The sequence below is a fragment of the Numenius arquata genome, chromosome Z (genome assembly GCF_964106895.1).
Source record: "Numenius arquata chromosome Z, bNumArq3.hap1.1, whole genome shotgun sequence".
NCBI lineage: Eukaryota > Metazoa > Chordata > Aves > Charadriiformes > Scolopacidae > Numenius > Numenius arquata.
In genome coordinates this window covers 38,520,128-38,538,417 of record NC_133616.1, presented here as the reverse complement: position 1 = coordinate 38,538,417, position 18,290 = coordinate 38,520,128, and the positions used below count along the sequence as shown (strand labels likewise).

At 37.3% G+C, this 18,290-nt stretch overlaps 1 protein-coding gene across 2 annotated transcripts in view; it reads left to right on the top strand.

Annotated features, from left to right (window-relative positions):
• The window catches only part of PCSK5 (proprotein convertase subtilisin/kexin type 5), a 258,951-nt gene that overhangs the window by 12,545 nt on the left and 228,116 nt on the right, over positions 1 to 18,290 (top strand). For both annotated transcript variants that reach the window (XM_074166803.1, XM_074166804.1), the window contains exon 2: positions 15,634 to 15,738. In XM_074166803.1, coding sequence (XP_074022904.1) covers positions 15,634 to 15,738 — 105 coding nt within the window. The remainder of the gene's footprint in view (positions 1 to 15,633; positions 15,739 to 18,290) is intronic.

Below are 18,290 nucleotides of genomic sequence, written 5' to 3'. Positions count from 1 at the left end.
ACTGAGTGGTGCTATGTCGCTGAAATTCAAGCCTAGAATTGGATAATGAATTGGATAAACAGGTATGAAAGTGCATGCTGTGTCACATGTCTAAAGCCAGTAGTATGACATCTAGGGCATAGAGAAGTAGTTCCTATAACATTTTTGTTCACATGAACAGCCTTTATTCAAATAGACCCATAAGGATACAAGGCCATTCTGGGTTAGTTAGAAGATCCATCTAGCCTACCTGCCTATTGCAGTGGTGTTAAGTTACTGTCTGTGGGAGAGAATGCACAAAACAAGCATCTGATGCTTCTCCTTAACACTCTAGTCTTTTCAGCTCAGGAGACTACCTGAGCTGGGTATGGTTTCTGCGTACTTAGAAATTGTTGAAGTTTTTTTGTCCAGACAGTTGTCCAGTCTTTCAAATAAAAGTCAGCTTTCAGCATCCATAATATTCTTTGGCAAGGATTTAAAAAGTTTTCTACTTCACTGCATGAAGAACCACCTCTCTTTTGCTCGTTACTTATTAGCTTCGTTTGATGGCTACTGAAAGAGATGGAAAAAGTCAATCTCTGTCCACTCTTATGCCATACATGACTTTTTATTTTTCTAGTATTTTCCCCTAAATTGTGTCATATCTGAGAGTCTTAGACTGAAGAGTCTTGGTTCACTTAACTGTTCCCCATACAGAGGGTGTACCGTACCTTTCTCCATCCTTCTGCTCCCTCTTGGAAACTTTTCCAGCTGTACTATGTCTTTGAATCATGGGGCCTAGAGTTGCACACAATATTCAAAGTGTGGCAAAACCTTGGGTTATTCACAGAGTGCCATGTTCTCTGCTTTATTCTCCACATTTTTATTGATCATGTCTGCTATGTCATTTGCTGTTGGGACTTCTGCCAAGCTGAGTTTCCATGGATTAGTATGCCATAACCCTGGGAGTATCGCTCCTCAGTGGTACTGGGCAGCTCAAAACAGTTCTTTTTTGCGTGAGGTTAGGTTCTTATATCAGTTCATCCACATTGTCTACATTTGATTTCACTTGCCATTTTAATGTCATCACTCAATTTTGCAGGGTCCTTCTGCATCTCACACAATCAGCTACAGTCTTTACATCTGTGATTGTTAACTGTAGCTGACACACAAACCTCATTGCTTACTCCCTTTTCTATGTAATACTGTAGGTCCCAGACGAGATTCTGCCACAGACCCCAGCAGAAATCCAGCAGGGACCTCCACTCATTTTGAGAAGCTAATTGCTTTTTGATAAACAAATAACTAATTACTCCTAAGCTTTGGTTTCAGTCTTTTAACTGATTGCTTACTTCTGCAAAGACCTTATGCCTTATGGCTTCTTAAATTCTTAAAAGGTGTTGAAAAAAAAACATTGTCAAAAGGCTTTTGGAAGTCCAACCAGGGTATATCTATCTACGCATCTTTATCTATATGCTTGACCTCTTCAAAGAACACTAATAAATTTGTAAAGCAGAATTTTCCTCTATTTAACTGCTTCCAAACCAGTCCTTCTTTATTCTAGCGTCCATTAACTATCTTATTTCTTAGTTTCCACTCCTTTGCCTAGAAATGACTTGCAAGTTTATAGTACTTCAGATCTCCTTTTAAAAACTGACATCACATTTGTCACCCAGCTGTTCTGAAATGTGAATGTGAAAACTGTTTTTTAAGTGAGAGATTTCATGCCACTGCTCCTTTTGCTTTCAATTACTTTAATTTACTGAGTGTTTTTCTTCAGCTGTTTCATCCATATTCCTTTCACACTCTGAACTGTAGAATGTTTGTATGTCAAGTATCATATCTCGAGTAACCCATCTGAGCTGAACTGAAGCAAACAAATCAATCAAATGCTAAACTTTGAAAAAAATTCGATGCTTTCTGAGTATGCTGGGCTCCAGTGAGCCAAGCATGAACGGACAGCGATGGCAGGGCTTTAAGCTGAGAAAGTTCCCCTACCCCTCTTGGAAGTGAGTAGCACCGCTTCCCTGCGGGAATGGACTGCAGAATAAGCTGTTTTCTCTTGAGCAACCAAACCCTGTCCTGCATGAGAAGCAGTAGTTCTACCAGTTGGGAGTAGAGTGGAGCCAACGTAGATACCTGAACAGTGGATTTACAGCTCAGATTAGCTTTTTCTGCTATTAAAGAGAAACACTGGACCTCAAAGAGGGACTCTGAAATTTAGCTCAGAAAAGTATTCAGTTGTAGTTTGTAAGGGCCTCAGTAGCCTTTTAGTATGAATGTACTGCTTTTGCAGGTACCCTGATTGTATCAGAAAGTTTGACAAACCAGATGTGTCCCATCACCGCCACACAAGAAAAGCTCCATCCCTAACTAGCATGATAGTATTAACTATGATAGTTTTTTTCCGTTTTCCTCTGGAAGGATTCCCTTTTGCTCCTTGTAAGCCAAATTATTCCCCTTTCTTAGGTTGGAAGGACAACATTAGTATGATTTTATTCACATCTGTTTGAAGTAGGTGATCACATTCAGAGAGGACGTGTATGACAATGAGATTTCCTTGACACTCTTGACATGTGTCCATCTCTGCCTTACTGTCATTACTCCTTTCTGCCTGTCCGATCAAGTGACACCTTTGCTTCAGCTCAGAGAAGTTTAGATATCCATCGTCAGTGAATGGACAACTCCTGATAATTCTTAGGCTAGTGCATGATGATCGTGGCCAACTAATAAATCACAAAGCCATCACCTGGAAAAACGGTAACTGGAATTAAACAGGGCTGCTGAGCCTTGCTTTCTAAAAGAGTTAACCACCCCATGACCTAAAGGGGCTCTGGACTATGTTGGCAGCACAGGTCTTGCCAATACATGGTTCTACTGTTGAAACAGACTGCTTTTTTTGAGGCTTTATTGTAGATAAATACCATTCCCATCTTGCAAAATTTGAGTAATTTCCATTTCTTGCCTGGCAACTACAAATATTAATCTGACATGCTGAACTGCACAATGAGCAATTCTAGTGGTGGCTGAAATCTATGTTGATTTCCTGATGTTTCTGATCTTGTTGGACTCATTTTACGTGAAAACATGTTTCAAAATGGAAATGCGAAACCATTTATAAAGAAGAATACATAGTTTTATCCAATGCATTGCTGCCGTTCTAACTGACCAACTTTTCCCTATTTCAGTGTTTTGGCTTTATGTATTTAATACCAATGTATTAAACAAATATACAGTAGAAACATTTCTCCTGTTTTCAAGAAAATCTTCTTTCAGGTGTGCAGCTAAGCATTTATTCAGCCCTCAGGTTGTAAGATTCTGCTCTCCAAACAAGAATGCCACCAAGGAATATTTTTTAAATGTGTGAAATGGAGAGTATATGAAAGCTGTGACCTGTTTTTCTTTGGTTTTAGTAAATTTAACTATTTCATCATTAATTAGATACCAGTTCTCCTTGACTTTTCCCTGTAGTCTGAAGACATGTAGAAGCTAGTATATGAATCTAGACATTAGGATACTAACTTCATCTAAAATGTAGGCCTCGCTGAGGTCTGGATTAAAGAAAAATTGTTTTGTCATTACATGCTTATTGCAGCTCCCATTAAATACAGTGGAAGATCCCGCTGATTCCAGTGAAAGCTGAATTGAACCGTAATCTCTCTGTGGGCACTATGGAAGTTGGTACAGCAGGAGAAACCTGCATACCTCTGAATTAATACATCACAATTTTTTGTTGTTGTGATTGCAAATAGCTACTTTAAGTGGAATATTATGTAACTATGCTAGAATTAACAGTCTCTTGGTGTGCTGTAATATTTTTTTTGAATCCTTGCTAAATGTTAGTTATAGTGATGTTGGTGTTTCCTTTCTCGCTAGGTTTGAATGGTATATTATGCAATCATTTTGGGCATTATATTTTGATCTTGTTTGCTTACTTACTTGCTTTAGATCCTGTCAAAAAGGGAAATTTTTTTGTTTTCATACTATTAAAATTAGGAAATGATAAGGTCCTCTCCAGAAACTGTTACTCATATGAATCATTGTTGCACAAGTTTTCTTATCAAAATCAATGAGATTACTTGTGGGTGTGGAGACTGTTTATATAAATAATGGTTACTGGCAAACCTTTTACATAAAAAAAAGTATAAACTGGTTAGCTCTGGTGTTAGCCAAATAAGATAGGTGAATGAATGAGCATCATGCCTAGTTCTGGACAAATTGCATGCTTCTCTGTATTCAGTTAAGTATGTTGTACAGAGTGGAAGATCATCAGACTTTGATACAGTACAAAGTTGAGGACATACCATCTAGGTCCACTGTAAAAGAGCATTGAATGTAGTGCATGCACATACCACGTAGATGAACTTAACTCAGCCCTAGATATTCCTATGAGTCACTTCTTTATTACTCTTCAGTAAATTATATTGGTGATAGAGGAGGAAATTGCTTAAATCAAGTCTCATGAGAAAGTCAGTTAAATGAAAACACTGTATTTACTATGACCAATAAGAGCTGAATTCAGATTTGTAAGACAAAGTACAGCGTGAAAAGGTTTATTGCTGGCAATATAAATGTTCACTGGAAACAATATGACTACTGTAGGTCAGTGCATTAGTCATTTTGAATGTTATAAACTCTCTTGCTATTAATGTGCTTAAGAGTTTTATACTGATGTTTAAATAACTGGATAAAGATATAACAGTATATCTAACTCGGTGCCTAGTTCTTAAATCTTTTACTCATACAAGTAACCCCATTAGATTTGATTGCCCTTGATTTATGCCTCTTAAATTCCATTAGCTTCAACAGAGGTATTTCTGATTTATGGTTTTGTAAATGAGAAGGGACTTGGTCCCACTGGGACTAAGTAGATGTTTACAAGTTTCAGGACAAGGGATGATGGCTGTTAAATATTTCATGATGGAGATTTAGAAGGAAATGAATGTGAACATTTGTTAAAAAATAAAACTTATTTCTTAACGTCCCTTTATACTGTTTGCATGATCGAAATAGTAGTGTCAGAACTTTTTCAAGCCTCATTCTTACGCTTTATTATAATTACGTATCAGAGAGTACAGATTACAAAGAAACAATAATCCTTAGACTCTGGAGTAGCTAATAATGCATAGAATATCGCAGTTCTGTTTGCTACTTAAATAAAAACTTGTGGTACTGCATGAGTACCCATCCTCATTCTCTCATCGTTTTACATTTGTTCAGTGATACAACATGAAATAGGATTGGAAGTCAATTTAATAGTGATCAAGCTCATTTCACGCAATGCACTATATCATTTAGATATTTTAAATTACAGAGTAGTGAGTTAGGAAAGGGAAAAAAAGATTTCAGAAAGCAGTGGCAATGTAGTTGACCCCTCAAAATGTTAAAGGTATTTGTTTCCTATTCGGTGGCTTCATTATGGGGGCTGTTTACTGAAACAAACATTACCATATTGCCTAACAGCTTCTTTGCAGATACAAACATCGTTTGTTATGGCTTGAACTCGCAATGCATGATGATGTGTTGAAGTCACTTGAAATATTGCAGACGTTAAGTTTGTTCATACAGCAGAAAATAAATACACTTTGTTGCACTCATTTTTACTCGCAGAAATAAGGTGGTGACTCATTAGGCTTCACAAAAAGGGGCATGAACAGTTTACATTGAACTGCTTTCTGTATTGAAAAGAAACAATAGAAAAGATTAATGGGAGTGAAGGCAGTAATTGATTTCCTTTTGAGAATTGTCATGAAATGTGTAACGTTGCCCTGCAACTGCAAACCCACGGTCACAGGTTGCTGAGCAACCTTGCATTGCTTTATTTGATAGGGACATGAACTTGCCAATTCCTGCGATGCCTCCTTAAGTGAAGCTCGCAGTGACACTGCGGTTGCAATTATTAACGCACATCGTTGTACTTCAGTTATCACATTTCACATGACAGCTGTGGAAATGGCTTCCTTTGCCATCTCCCACCAACTCTTTTAGGCTAATATATCTGTTGGAAGACCTAACCTGCACTTCATACAAAAACCTCCCCCCTCCCTCCAGCCCGCCCCCTCCTCCTCCCCGCCCTTCCCCCCCCCATTAATTAAGGCCTCTGTGTTCATTAATTTTTATCTACTTTTTTGAACGTTGTTGTTATAGCCACAACCTGTTTATCAGTCCTAGAGAGAAGGAAACTCTTCCTTACTGACTTGAAAAGAAAGACTTCAAGTACTATAGTGAGATCTGTTTCATTTTAATGTTCCAACAATCAACATAGTGTCCAGGCGTCTTTCACTTGTCACATTTTATTCATTCTTACCTTCAATGAGGGCACATTTGTATGGCCCTTCTCTAGGGAAGTGGTACCGCGTAGCACGTGTTCAGAGGGTACCAATGCACAGCACAGTTCAGATTCAAGGAGGTTACCAGCTTTTGCCCCTCCCGTAAAGCCTCGTGCGTGTTCTTGTTCTCACACCTGCAAGAGGCTCTGCTTCTGTCATAATTTTTGGAAGGAGTATGTATTTACTGTGGTCTCATATGACCTGTGGTGTATAAGTTACAATTCTCTTCACTGCTCATCCATGTAAGACTCAAACATTTTCACCTGGTCTTTATTCAGGCAGCTTTTTGTTGCCTTTATTTACCTGATGGATGTCTTCGGGATTTATCTTTTTATGATTTGAGTATTCTTTTTTTTTTTTCCTGCACTTTTAGAAGTAGCATTGTTTGTAATTAAATATGATCAAAGTGTATTTTTATTTTAAAGAAAATCAGCTGGCCTGTCCCTCCTTTCAGAACCAATTAATAAAGCAGAAAGATCTTCATTCCAATATCCACAGGATTTATATGAATATATAATCCAAAAAAGATGCCACAATCCTCTTTGGAAGGATTGTTCATCCTGTGTAGTAGGGTAGATTAAATTAATAAACCTTAGTGTGATTTGGCATGTATTAGAATAAAGCTATGATACAGTTCTAATTTATATCTTTTTAATATCTAAATTCATATTACCTCCTGAGAGCTGTGACCTCTTTTATGACTTGATGCTTTCCTATTCTTGCAAAGATAGGTGTACTAAAACTTAGTTGTGTTACATGACAAAACATTTTATTTTTTTGATGAAGCAAAACATTCTATATTGCTGCTTGGTTGTTAGGTTTTTTTCTCTTTTTTTTTTTTTTTCCAAGTAATTCCACAAGTTAAATAAGGTTACCAAGAGAGCACTAAAGTACCGGAATCTCAAAAAGCAGAATTTTGTTTGGCAATGTTTGTTTTAACTGTACAAAATAACCTGTATGCAGAAGGTATGATCTAGGAAGCTTTTTCTAATTTACCTGAACTTTGTAAAAATTACAGGCCAACTATCAGTCTCAGCGGAAATTTAGTTTGTTTTATATTGCTAAGTATATTTTATAATATATTTAGAATAGAGCACTTCTCCATTTAGAGAAGTAGAATTTTGGAATTCTAAAAATATTTAAAAATTAATCTAACCAGGAATTTAGAATTCTACACCTAAGTTTAGATTTTAATTTGAATTAAATTTTACTTACAGTTTAGAATTGAGATTTTAATTGCATTTATATTATATTCTGAAATGCAGTAGAAAGCCATGAAATGAAAACCTATTAGAAAAAGTATTTTAATAGCGGTAATCTAAAATTAAATATATGGACTCATGTAAAGAATTTCCCCTGCAAATTGAAATGGTCTTTTTATATTTTTTTTTAAACTGCATTTTTACTGAGTTTAGCTACAGTAGTATTTTCTGAGAATTCTAAAGCTTTCTAACAGATACATAAGAATTCAAATTCACATTAAAATTTATGAAATGACTTTAAAAAAATATCAGCCTTGCTACTGAATTAGAATGATAACAAGAATTATAATTGATCTCCAGATATTGTTCCTTTTTTATCCTATTAACAAAGGCACATGAAACATTTTAAAGACCAGAAAGCTTATGTTTATTTTTACAGTGAAAGAGTTAATGTGCTACTTTATTTTTAAAGCAAAATACAGTAGCTTGTAAGCAACTGCAGTGATGTTATCTGAAAGAACATAATGCAGAGGTACTTTATTTTAATGGCTCTGTTATTAATTTTTGACATCAACTGTTTAAAAAGCCAAACTGTACTTTCCTAGCTCAAGGTAAGTGCCCAGACAAAATTTCTCCATTCAAATAGTTGAAACACAAGGGAAAAATACAAAAGAAGTCTGGAGTGGCATATGTTAATTCAGTAAGGCAATACGTTTGTCTCCCCATTTAAACAGAAGGAAAGGGAATGTCAAGGATGGTAAAGTGTTAGCATGTTCCTACTATGTGAAGAGATGCAACCTGATATATTTATGTGGAAATTGTGGTACTTCTGCTGTAATAGACAGGCAATTTAATTTATCTGCCGGTTGTGGGGTTTTGTTTGTTTTTTATATGCATGAGGTTCAGAATGGAATCTCCTTTTTCTGGCCGAACTGTCCTGTCCTCCAGAACAAAGATTTAACAAACTTAGCAAGAACTCTTGATTACAGTATAGGGTTTTTTCTCTGTCTAGAAGACTCAAAAAATCTTTCAGGAAGGAGGGGTGCATTTAAGACCAAGCCCAACTTGTTCTGAGTGTCACTGTTCAGGAACAGCAACGCTCTGCAGACATACCAGTTCCCTTTAAAACAAACCTGAAGCGAAAGGAACATGAGAGGAGCAAAGATACGAACTGCCAAGTTAGGCTATTCCTATCTCAAGTACATACAAAGATGTTTTCGCAATGTGGGCTGTCGAATTTCTGTTAGCTAATTGGGTTTAAAGTAGAGCTGAGCACTGGGATAGTTGGGCATTTGAGCATAGCCGAGATTCAAGCTTTCAGACTAGCCTGCGTTGCTTCTGAGGTGACAGTCTGTGTTCATACTCCCATCACCTTAGTTCTGCTGCTGCTTCAAATTCTTTTAGTTAACTAAGTTTGGGCACATTAGAAGTGCATTTTTCCCCCCACCCGGTAGATATTCCTGTTACCTACAGATTCAGAGCCTCTCTAATAGAGAGACTAAACATCACTGTTTCCATCCTTTAGACTAGTCGTCAGAGCAGTGTTATCTTGCTACTGCAGCTCAAGACCAAGACCACAGTGTTCAGTAGTGCCAGTGGTTTCATTTGGTATTTTTTTAATGTTATCTGCCTGTAATAATCCAAGAAACTTTTACTCATGTAGGGTAGTGTAGCCTATCAGCCCAACAGTGGATTAGCAGAGCCTAAATATTTGGATAGAAGCCTTTTCTTAGGAGTTGGAATTTTAGGTTTTAGGCTGAGTGAGGTCTGTAGGGCCTGTGTTTCTCTCTGCTAAATATCTCATAAACTGGTCTTTTTGAGAGCCCCAAATTGTCCAAACTTGGAAGCGGTCCAGTCTTTCACTTCACTGTAGTGTGCCATATATGGGCAAATTTTGCTATTATTTCTTGTGAATGAGACGTAGTAGGTGAAATTCCCCATTCTGATGACAAACAAAAACCAGTGAAAAAGCTTTTTATTAGAGTATATATGTGGGAGAAAAGAGGCCCCATCTCAGTCTGCAGGTCAGATAGGGAGCAGCTCTGCAGCTGTCGTCATGGTGGTTGCTTCTCCCTCAGCGTGATGGAGATCTGTCAGTGCTGACCCAACAGTGGGGTTTTTGGGCAAGAAAGCTGGAGGTTAGGAAAGTGTGGTCACTATTGCAGTATCCTATAGAAAAAAAAAACCCACCACCCCACCCCACAAAAAACTCCAGTAGACAGTTTTGCTGCTTTGAATACAAGTGAAGTTCAGGTTCCAGGTTTTGGTTGAACATGCCCTTTCCAGATACGAGTGCTTTAATCTGAGTAGGCCAGAAAACGACTAACAGCCTCTGCGGGGTTTTCTTGCCCCTAAATGCTGATATCCCTATTTTTAAGATGTTTAATACTTCCTAACTCTGAAGGGACACAAGAAAGAAAGGGAGCAGCAGTTTTCTGCTGCTTTTTTTGTAGCATAAATACATATGTATACAAATACAAACATAAATTTGGGTTTTTTTGTAGCATAAATAAACCTGTCTTCCACCTGTGGATAACAGGGGGTCACCAGGGATGAGAATTAAGGGCTACGGGCTCACCTCCTTCATGTTCATTACAGAGTGGTGTGCGTCGAAGGAACATAAGCAGTATCGTACCCTGTGTCAACATTTGGTTCTGTCAGAATGCTTTGTGATATTAGGTTGGCTTCATTGGCATTTAATGCAGGGAAGAAAGCTCTGGTAATACCAAGGTATTCTGTTTCAACCTTTTCAGACTGAAACGTTTTCATTTTTGCTCTGAAGCATCATTTCCAGTGTACTTTGTATAACATGAGAACATTTTAAACATTTTAAGGTTTGAAATATAGTTGAAGTGATTTTGTCAAAATGAGATGATGGTAGTAAACCTGATAAAACTTTTTTCATCTCTCTGTTCTTAGTATTTCCTTCTGTCAAGGACTTGCGCACTGTGGAAGTTTGTTGCAATTCTGAAAGAAGTGAAGGGTCAGACCTTCAGCGCCACGTGAAATACGTTGCTGTACCTGTTTATAATTGTTTATGTTCCAGGTCTGCACAGGAGTAGCAAATCTGTGCTTATTTGGCTCTTCTAGCACTTTATAGAGTTCAGAACCAGATTTGGACCTGATCTGCCTTCCTTTCCCAATCCATTTAGGACCAAAGTCATTAAAGACTGGAGAAACAGGAAACCTTACAATATATTCACCAATTCACCAACTCAATAGCATATTATTTTCAATTCAGAGAGATATACTTTGCAGCCAGATGTCTAGATGATTATTCTCTTCAGGAAAAAAAAAAAAAGTTATTTACTAGTAGCTATTTACTAGTTAAGAAACTGTTGGGAAGGCGTCTCTTGGATTCCTTCCCATTAGCTTGACTGACTTCACTGCTCATGTTCTGCTACATGAAAGTTTCAGTTGTAGTTTCAGAGCTTTGTCAGATATGTCAGTTTGGTGATCACATATATATTTAATGTATATTTAGCATGCAGCTTTAGCATTTGTATTTCCTTATAGTTTATGAGGACACAATGTGGATGTACATGAATTCAGTAGTTATGTCCTAAATTATTTTAATATTGGCTTAGAGTATAAAACTACATATAGACGAAATATTTTCCAAGGACAAACCTAGAAAGTTTGGCTCTTGTTTCATATTACCTTTAAAATTCACACATTTTCTCAACTTTAAACAGGAAATAAGACCTAATAAATATAGATGTAAATATGCAGATGCTCTGGTTTTCTGGGATTCTACTGTGATATTGTAGGTTTGTTACTTCCAGGAATTATTTTGTCCTTGAATAAACATTGTATGGTACTGTTAAAATGTACGTATATATCTGTTTTAAATGTTCAGTGATGTAGATTACTTCTAGACAGAGTAAGTCTCCCCCTCCCCCGCCATCCATTCTCCTTGCTTTTGGCTAGGCAATTCCTCAGGAATGTTTCTCTATTTCTTTTTAAATAAGTCAGGTCCTTCAGGTCAAAAAGGAGATTACAAAGATTTCCCAAGGATAAAACAGTTAAATTGCCATCAGTCTCTAAGGTAGTTAGCTCTGCAGTCTGGTGTTTCTGTCTTTGCATTGCTTTTCCTCTGAGAGTGACTCTTAAGACCTGGTAGTTAAAAGTATAAAAAACAATTCAACAAGAACATCCATAATGATAAGTTTTATTGTTCTATATTTCCATCGTTTAACTGTTCTCCAAGTGGTCCAAGGATTTGGAAGGTCTAAGTAAATTCCCATTAAGGGAAAAGAGGGCAATAAAATTTTTAATAATGCTGGTGTTACCTTACTGTGAGAGGCACTGGCAGTTAGTGAATGTGAATTAAATTACATTTAAAAGATTTGGGATCCTTTTATTTCATAGGCAGTTATGAGCTAAAGCTGTAGATCTCACAATTTTAATTAATTATTATTATTAATAATTGTTACCTGAAAACTGATGGTTTTCTGGCATGGAAGACTTGGTGCTACAATTACCACACTTATTATAAGGGCTTAATTCTGTCTCCTGAGCCCAAAGTTTCTCAGGGAGCACAGCTGTCAAGCATTACAAAGCCTCAGGCTGTCCCCCTTTTGCTGGAAGGTAGAGCATGTGGATCCCTCCACCCTCTTTTCTGTGGGTAGCTAGTGCTGCTAAACTATAGGACCTCCAGGAGTGCAATTAGGTCATCTCCTAAATTTGCTGTTTTGGATGCCCTCAGAGGGGTCAGCTAGAATTTATTTTTAGAAAATAAAATAAAATAAAATAAAATAAAATAAAATAAAATAAAATAAAATAAAATAAAATAAAAAAAAATCCTCAAACTACTGCAAGACAAGACACAGAGGACTGGGTGATATTGAGATCTGTGTAGCACAAAACAGGACATATGTTTGTTTTCCCTGAAATATGACCTTCCTATTTATGCAGTTCTATGCAGTGGTAAAATACAGTTACCTTCTTGAGCTGTGTCGTTTCAGTAATATGAGTGCTTGTGCAGACACACACACTCAGAGGAGTAGGTTTCTAATTCATTCTGAAGACAGCAAGGTCCATAAAAGGTCTGTAACCTTTGTAGAGTACTCTGGTATGGTGAATATGCTGGTCTCTGAGGACTTATGGAGCAAGAGCAGCATCACTTTCCAGTACTTAGAACTTCAACCCTGTTTGAGGCTATGGATGAATCCTGGAAGTGTCCAGGAAGTGATTGATTACACCCCTTTGTCTTAAGGAAGCATGCCGTCACCTGCACTGGTGCTAACCCTGGCACAAAATTTCAATGTCTGTTATAAATAATAGTAATTCAAAAAGGGCACAACAGTAACCTGATGCTAAGGGGCATTCAGTATGCTAGAGGCTGTTAAACTCGGAATAAACTCCTCTAGTTAATAGAGTAAAAAGTTATGCAATAGAATAGAATAGAATAGGACTATTTCAGTTGGAAGGGACCTACAATCATTATCTAGTCCAACTGCCTGACCAGTTCTGGGTTGACCAAGGTAAAGCATGTTATTTAGAGCATTGTCTAAATGCCTCTTAAACGCTGACAGGCTTGGGACATCGACCACCTCTCTAGGAAGCCTGTTACAGTGTTTGACCACCTTCTCAGTGAAGGTATGGTTCCTAATGACCAGTTGGAACCTCCACTGATGCAGCTTTGAACCATTCCAATGCATCCTGTCACTGGATCGCAGGGAGAAGAGCTCAGCACCTCCCTCTTCACATCCTCTCCTCAGGAAGCTGTAGAGAGCAATGAGGTCACCCTCAGCCTGCTTTTCCTCCAAACTAGACAAACCCAAAGTCTTCAGCTGCTTCTCATAGGACATTCCTTCCAGCCCTTTCATCAGCTTTGTTGCCCTCCTCTGGAGGCATTCAGGGACCTTCATGCCCTTCTTAAATTGTGGGGCCCAGATCTGCACCCAGTGCTCAAGGTGAGGCCTCACCAACGCTGAATACAGTGGGATAATCCCCTCTTTTGACTGGCTGGTTATGCTGTGTAGCCCTATTCACTACAACCCTTTGAGCCCTACGCTTCAGCCAGTTCTTCATCCACCGCACCATGAACCTGCTCATCCCACAGTTGGACTACTTGTCCAGAAGGAAAATGTGAGGGACAGCCTCAAAAGGGATCAAAAGCCTTGCTAAAATCCAGAAAAACTGCATCTACTGCCTTCTCTTCATCCACTAGATAAGTGACCTTATCATAGAAGGATATCTAGTTAAGTTAAACAGGATTTTCCCTTTGTGAACCCGTGTTGACTGTGCCTGATAAATTATCATTATACTTTAAATGCCTTTCCATAGAACCCAGTGTCATCTTCTCTATAATTTTTCCAGGAACTGAGGTTAGACTAACACATCTGTAGTTTTCTGGGTCTTCCCTCATGCCCTTCTTGCAAACTGGAATAATGTTGGCTAGCTTCCAGTAGCAAGGACTTCCCCAGAAGGTCCAGGGTCCTGCAGCTCTTGGAGGTGTCCACAAGAAGACTGCCCCGTATATGTTTAAGGAGGGTTTATTCATAAGCAGGCATGTGGAGATGTGAGACCAGGCTCATCCATGCTACAGAGTTGCATCACTTCAGCTGGAGTTGCCTTTCACAGAGAAGGAAGCATGAAAATTATTATTACAGTGCTAATATACTTTAATTAGTTTAGTCAAACCTGGTCTTATTAAATTTATGGTAAACTAACTTGGTTTAACTGTATGTTTCAGTATTTGACTTAAACTAAACATAAGTCATTCTTCCTGAAATAAAAATGTCAACGGACCAACTGCACAGATTGGGATTAATACCTTAGACCCTATTGCAGTTTTCCCCATTAGGTGAATTAATTTAAATTGTTGACGTCAAATTTTTTTTTCCTCAAAAAAGGTTCTCCCTTATTCCCCTGTGCTGTCTACATATTTAAATTTTAAGCTAAAATATTCAAGTGGTCCTTGGGAATAATAATTTTCTATCAATATTTATTCTTAGTGTACTTTGACATTTTCTCAAGATTTTTGTTTTCTAATATTCTAAAAACATATTCTTGGATTTTTTTTAGTGGTGTATTTCCAGTTCTTTTTGAACCTTTACTGTTGAGCTCTCAAGTTTCCTATGTGTGTATTCTTACAGATGCAAATTCAGAATACTGTTTGATTGTTTTTTTTAAATCAGAATTTTTGAGTGTTGCTCCATCCTCTTTGGTGATTTCATTCAGATTTATTTGCCAAACCAAGCCTGTTTTCTGAGGTCACTTTGATTTTCAGCTTGAAATGACACTAAGCTTAATTGTCCCTTTTTTGCTCATCGTTAAGGAACTATTAACTAAACTATTGTGTCTTACAAGATCTGCAGTGCAATAGAAGGTCAAATTCCAAATGAGTTGTAGAGACATTCTCCCTAAAGATAAGGAGGCTGAATGTTTGTTTATAGGGGCGTGAAACTAAAGTTTCAAGTTATGAATGTTTAGATAGTAATGACTCTGGAAAGGAAAATTTGTCAAATTGTGAAGGCTGTCTTAGTTTAATACTTACTTTGCTACTGTGTACTGATGGGATGAATAAGTAGTATTTTTATTTTACCATTGTGAAATTTGCAATTTTGCATTAATTGATTTTGTACTTCAAGCTAGTCATTATCCTATGAAGTTACTGTTTCTATCTTTCTTCTACTTCTTTCTTGCCCACGTTTGGCAGAAAGAGTAACCTATTCCTGTTGTATAGTCTGATGCTGTGAATGTGCTATTTATAACTTAATTATAAAAATAACCAAATCTAGTGCATTTTACAGTACATTTCCTTAAGCAAACTAGATGGAATGCTTTTTAATAACCATATAGCCATTTGGTGATTTTTATACTTGCCATTTGAAGACAGTTTCAATATAGATTGATATAGAATTACTTAAAGTACTGCATATAAATTAAACATTAAAAAGGTAGGTACAGCCAGACTAAGCAGCTCAATTATATTCTTTGGTTATGCAGTTACTGCCTCAAGGACACTCCATCCATTTCATATCATATGTCCTTCTTTTGAAAGATGATCAGTGGGTTCAAGTAACATTTCAGCACACAGGAAATTGCATAATTTATAGACTTTTAGAAATGAAAAACAGAAAACTGGTTTTCATAAATTAAATCTCGCTCTCTTTTTTTCTTCTTTCCTCTTACAGATTGGAACACTGAAGGATTACTACCACTTCTACCATAGTAAAACAATTAAAAGGTCAGTCCTCTCAAGTAGAGGTACCCACAGCTTCATTTCCATGGAACCAAAGGTAAGAAAATCCACCTATGTGTCTGAGGCCTTTGCATTTTTTATATGAAATATCATACCAGAGGACATTCACCTGAATGGCATATAGCATTACAAGAACTGACACAGTATCTGTTCGCTAAGGTTCTGCTTCTCATTAAAATAAAGTGAAGACAATACCATGCTATTAAGTATGTGCTATTCTTGGAATATAAGGTCCAACATTATTCATGGAGGAGTACAGGAATTTTGTTAATGCACTAATCACTGTGCTGTGCTTCTCTGCAATGTGTAACATTCGCGTCTGCAGATCTCCTCTGTAAATCAACCAGCTTTCAGAATGAAGATGAGCAATGTGGGGTGGTACAATGTTGAGAAAAAAAGTTTCTCTTGCTTTTTTCTGGCCTTGGTGTCCGAGGGATTAAAATAAGAATGTTCTTTTCTGTGGTGCTTTTGGCAGTTCCTACTGATCTTAATTTTAAGATATGTTTGGAAAATGGTGTCATGTCCTTGGAGCATATACCATAATAGGCAACTGCCGACATAATTTAATTACTGATTTATAGTTAAGAATAATATTGTCTTTTATCTGTACCCATGATACACTTTTGTTTTAATCATTTAATTTCAGTCAGTTTCATCAATGACTGTAGAATTGGATTTCCTCTCGTTTGGAGGAAGATCTCATTAGCTTTTTTTATGCTGTTCATGCAACCCATTCTCACCAACAAACCCCTAAGTCCCTGGTGTTTTTCAGTGGTGATACCAGGCAAGCTTTTTTTAAGTCCTTGGATGATGACTGTTGACTGTACATGATTTGTCAGGTTTTACCTGCCAAATAACTTATGAGAAGTAAAAGTTATCCGTAAAAGACAGTTTGAGTACTGTAGATGGAGAGTGTACAAGTTAAGCATATACAGGAATAATTCTGCAGTCTAGAAAACTGTATTTAGGACTGAAGTTCCTTTTGAGAATTGGACAAGACTAGGGAAGCGCACATAAATCATGTTCACCCCTGTGTTGATAGGGCTGAACTACTTACCCCTCTATGAGCACCAGCAGCTCTGCCAAGCAGCGTATTTTGGAGATTAGTATGAAAATGATCAGGGCCCAAATCTCTGTTCCCGTGAGTGCCGAGACCCACCATTCAAACAACAAGCACTGCACATAGAATAGGCTATATTGCAAAAGGAAGGGGAAGTGTTCATGTCTGTGTCAGTCCACACTGTTTCTTATGCACAAAGGTGGAGCGATTTACACATAAATGCACGTACCACCATAAACTTTGGTGTTACACTCAGCTTCCAGATACCCCTCCTGCACTTACGGCAGCCAGCCCAGACTACTGTGGCCAGAATCATGAGAGACTCTAAGGCAGAGCGCAGCAGAAAATCAGAGCCATTGATTAATTTCCAGCGCTTTCCATGCTATGCCTTTTAGGTCTTGTCCCCAATCTGTGCTGCTGATGGTGCAGAATTTCTGAATTTTGGAGTCATTGTTAAATGTCACTTTAATATTGAGAAGCTCTAGTGAGAGTTGTGCAAGGTACTCAACCCTGTTAATAATTCCATACCAAAAGAGAAGCCAGTGATCTATACTTAGATCTGGAAAAAGTGTTTGACTTGGTGACTACTCCACTCAACCTGGGCTTGGGAATTCTTATTGCAGACATGTCAATATACAGACATGTATTTGTAGGATAAAGGCCAGCTTGTCCACAGTGTGTATAACATTTAATGATTATTAAAGCAGACTGGAAAATTAGTTGTATTATATTAGCTGCACCTTTTAAAAAACAAAAGGTTTAATCTTAAATAAGGTAAATTGCATGGCTGTGAGAATTTTAAAGGGCCAGTACTTTATGCTATTACTTTTATGAGTGTGACTGTATCTAATGCCAATATTTGCAGCAGATTAGGTGGCAAGTGTATTTGTGAACAAAGGAACACTGAGGTTTGTTTACTTTCCAAATAATTTAATAGTAGTTTACTTAATGCTTAAAGCCCTCGCTGTGTAACATGCACACAGAATTAACTTGATACTTCAGATGTGGATCACTAATTTGCTCCTTTATGAAATTTTAAATGATGAAATTTTTATTGAGTGGTAATTCATTATGTAAATAACCTGCATATAATGGAAGAAACATTATGAAATATGGTATTTCTAAACTACGTGTGTGGATAGTGTTTGATTTCACTGTGTGAATGCAGAGGGAAAGATATATAGCTAATACAAAAACTCACCATTGTAGATTTCAATTAATGAGTTGCTTTGAAGATCTTTGGCTTCGTTTTTTCTTCTAGAAAAGCCTCTTGACACTGTCGTAAACAATATGAGTACATTCAACAGGGAACATAAACTGAAGACATGTGGATTGCATATTTTGCAATTTTTCTCAGCATTAACCAAACATTACTCTGTATTTAGATGAAAAGATAAAGGATATGCAGTGTAACACAAATTTGTCCATTATCATCCACATCCTTGCCTGGCAATGCTGCATGTTGTCATTTAGAGATGAAATGGATTAAGTAGTTTTAGGCAGAGATGCTCACCCGAGGCTTTAATGTC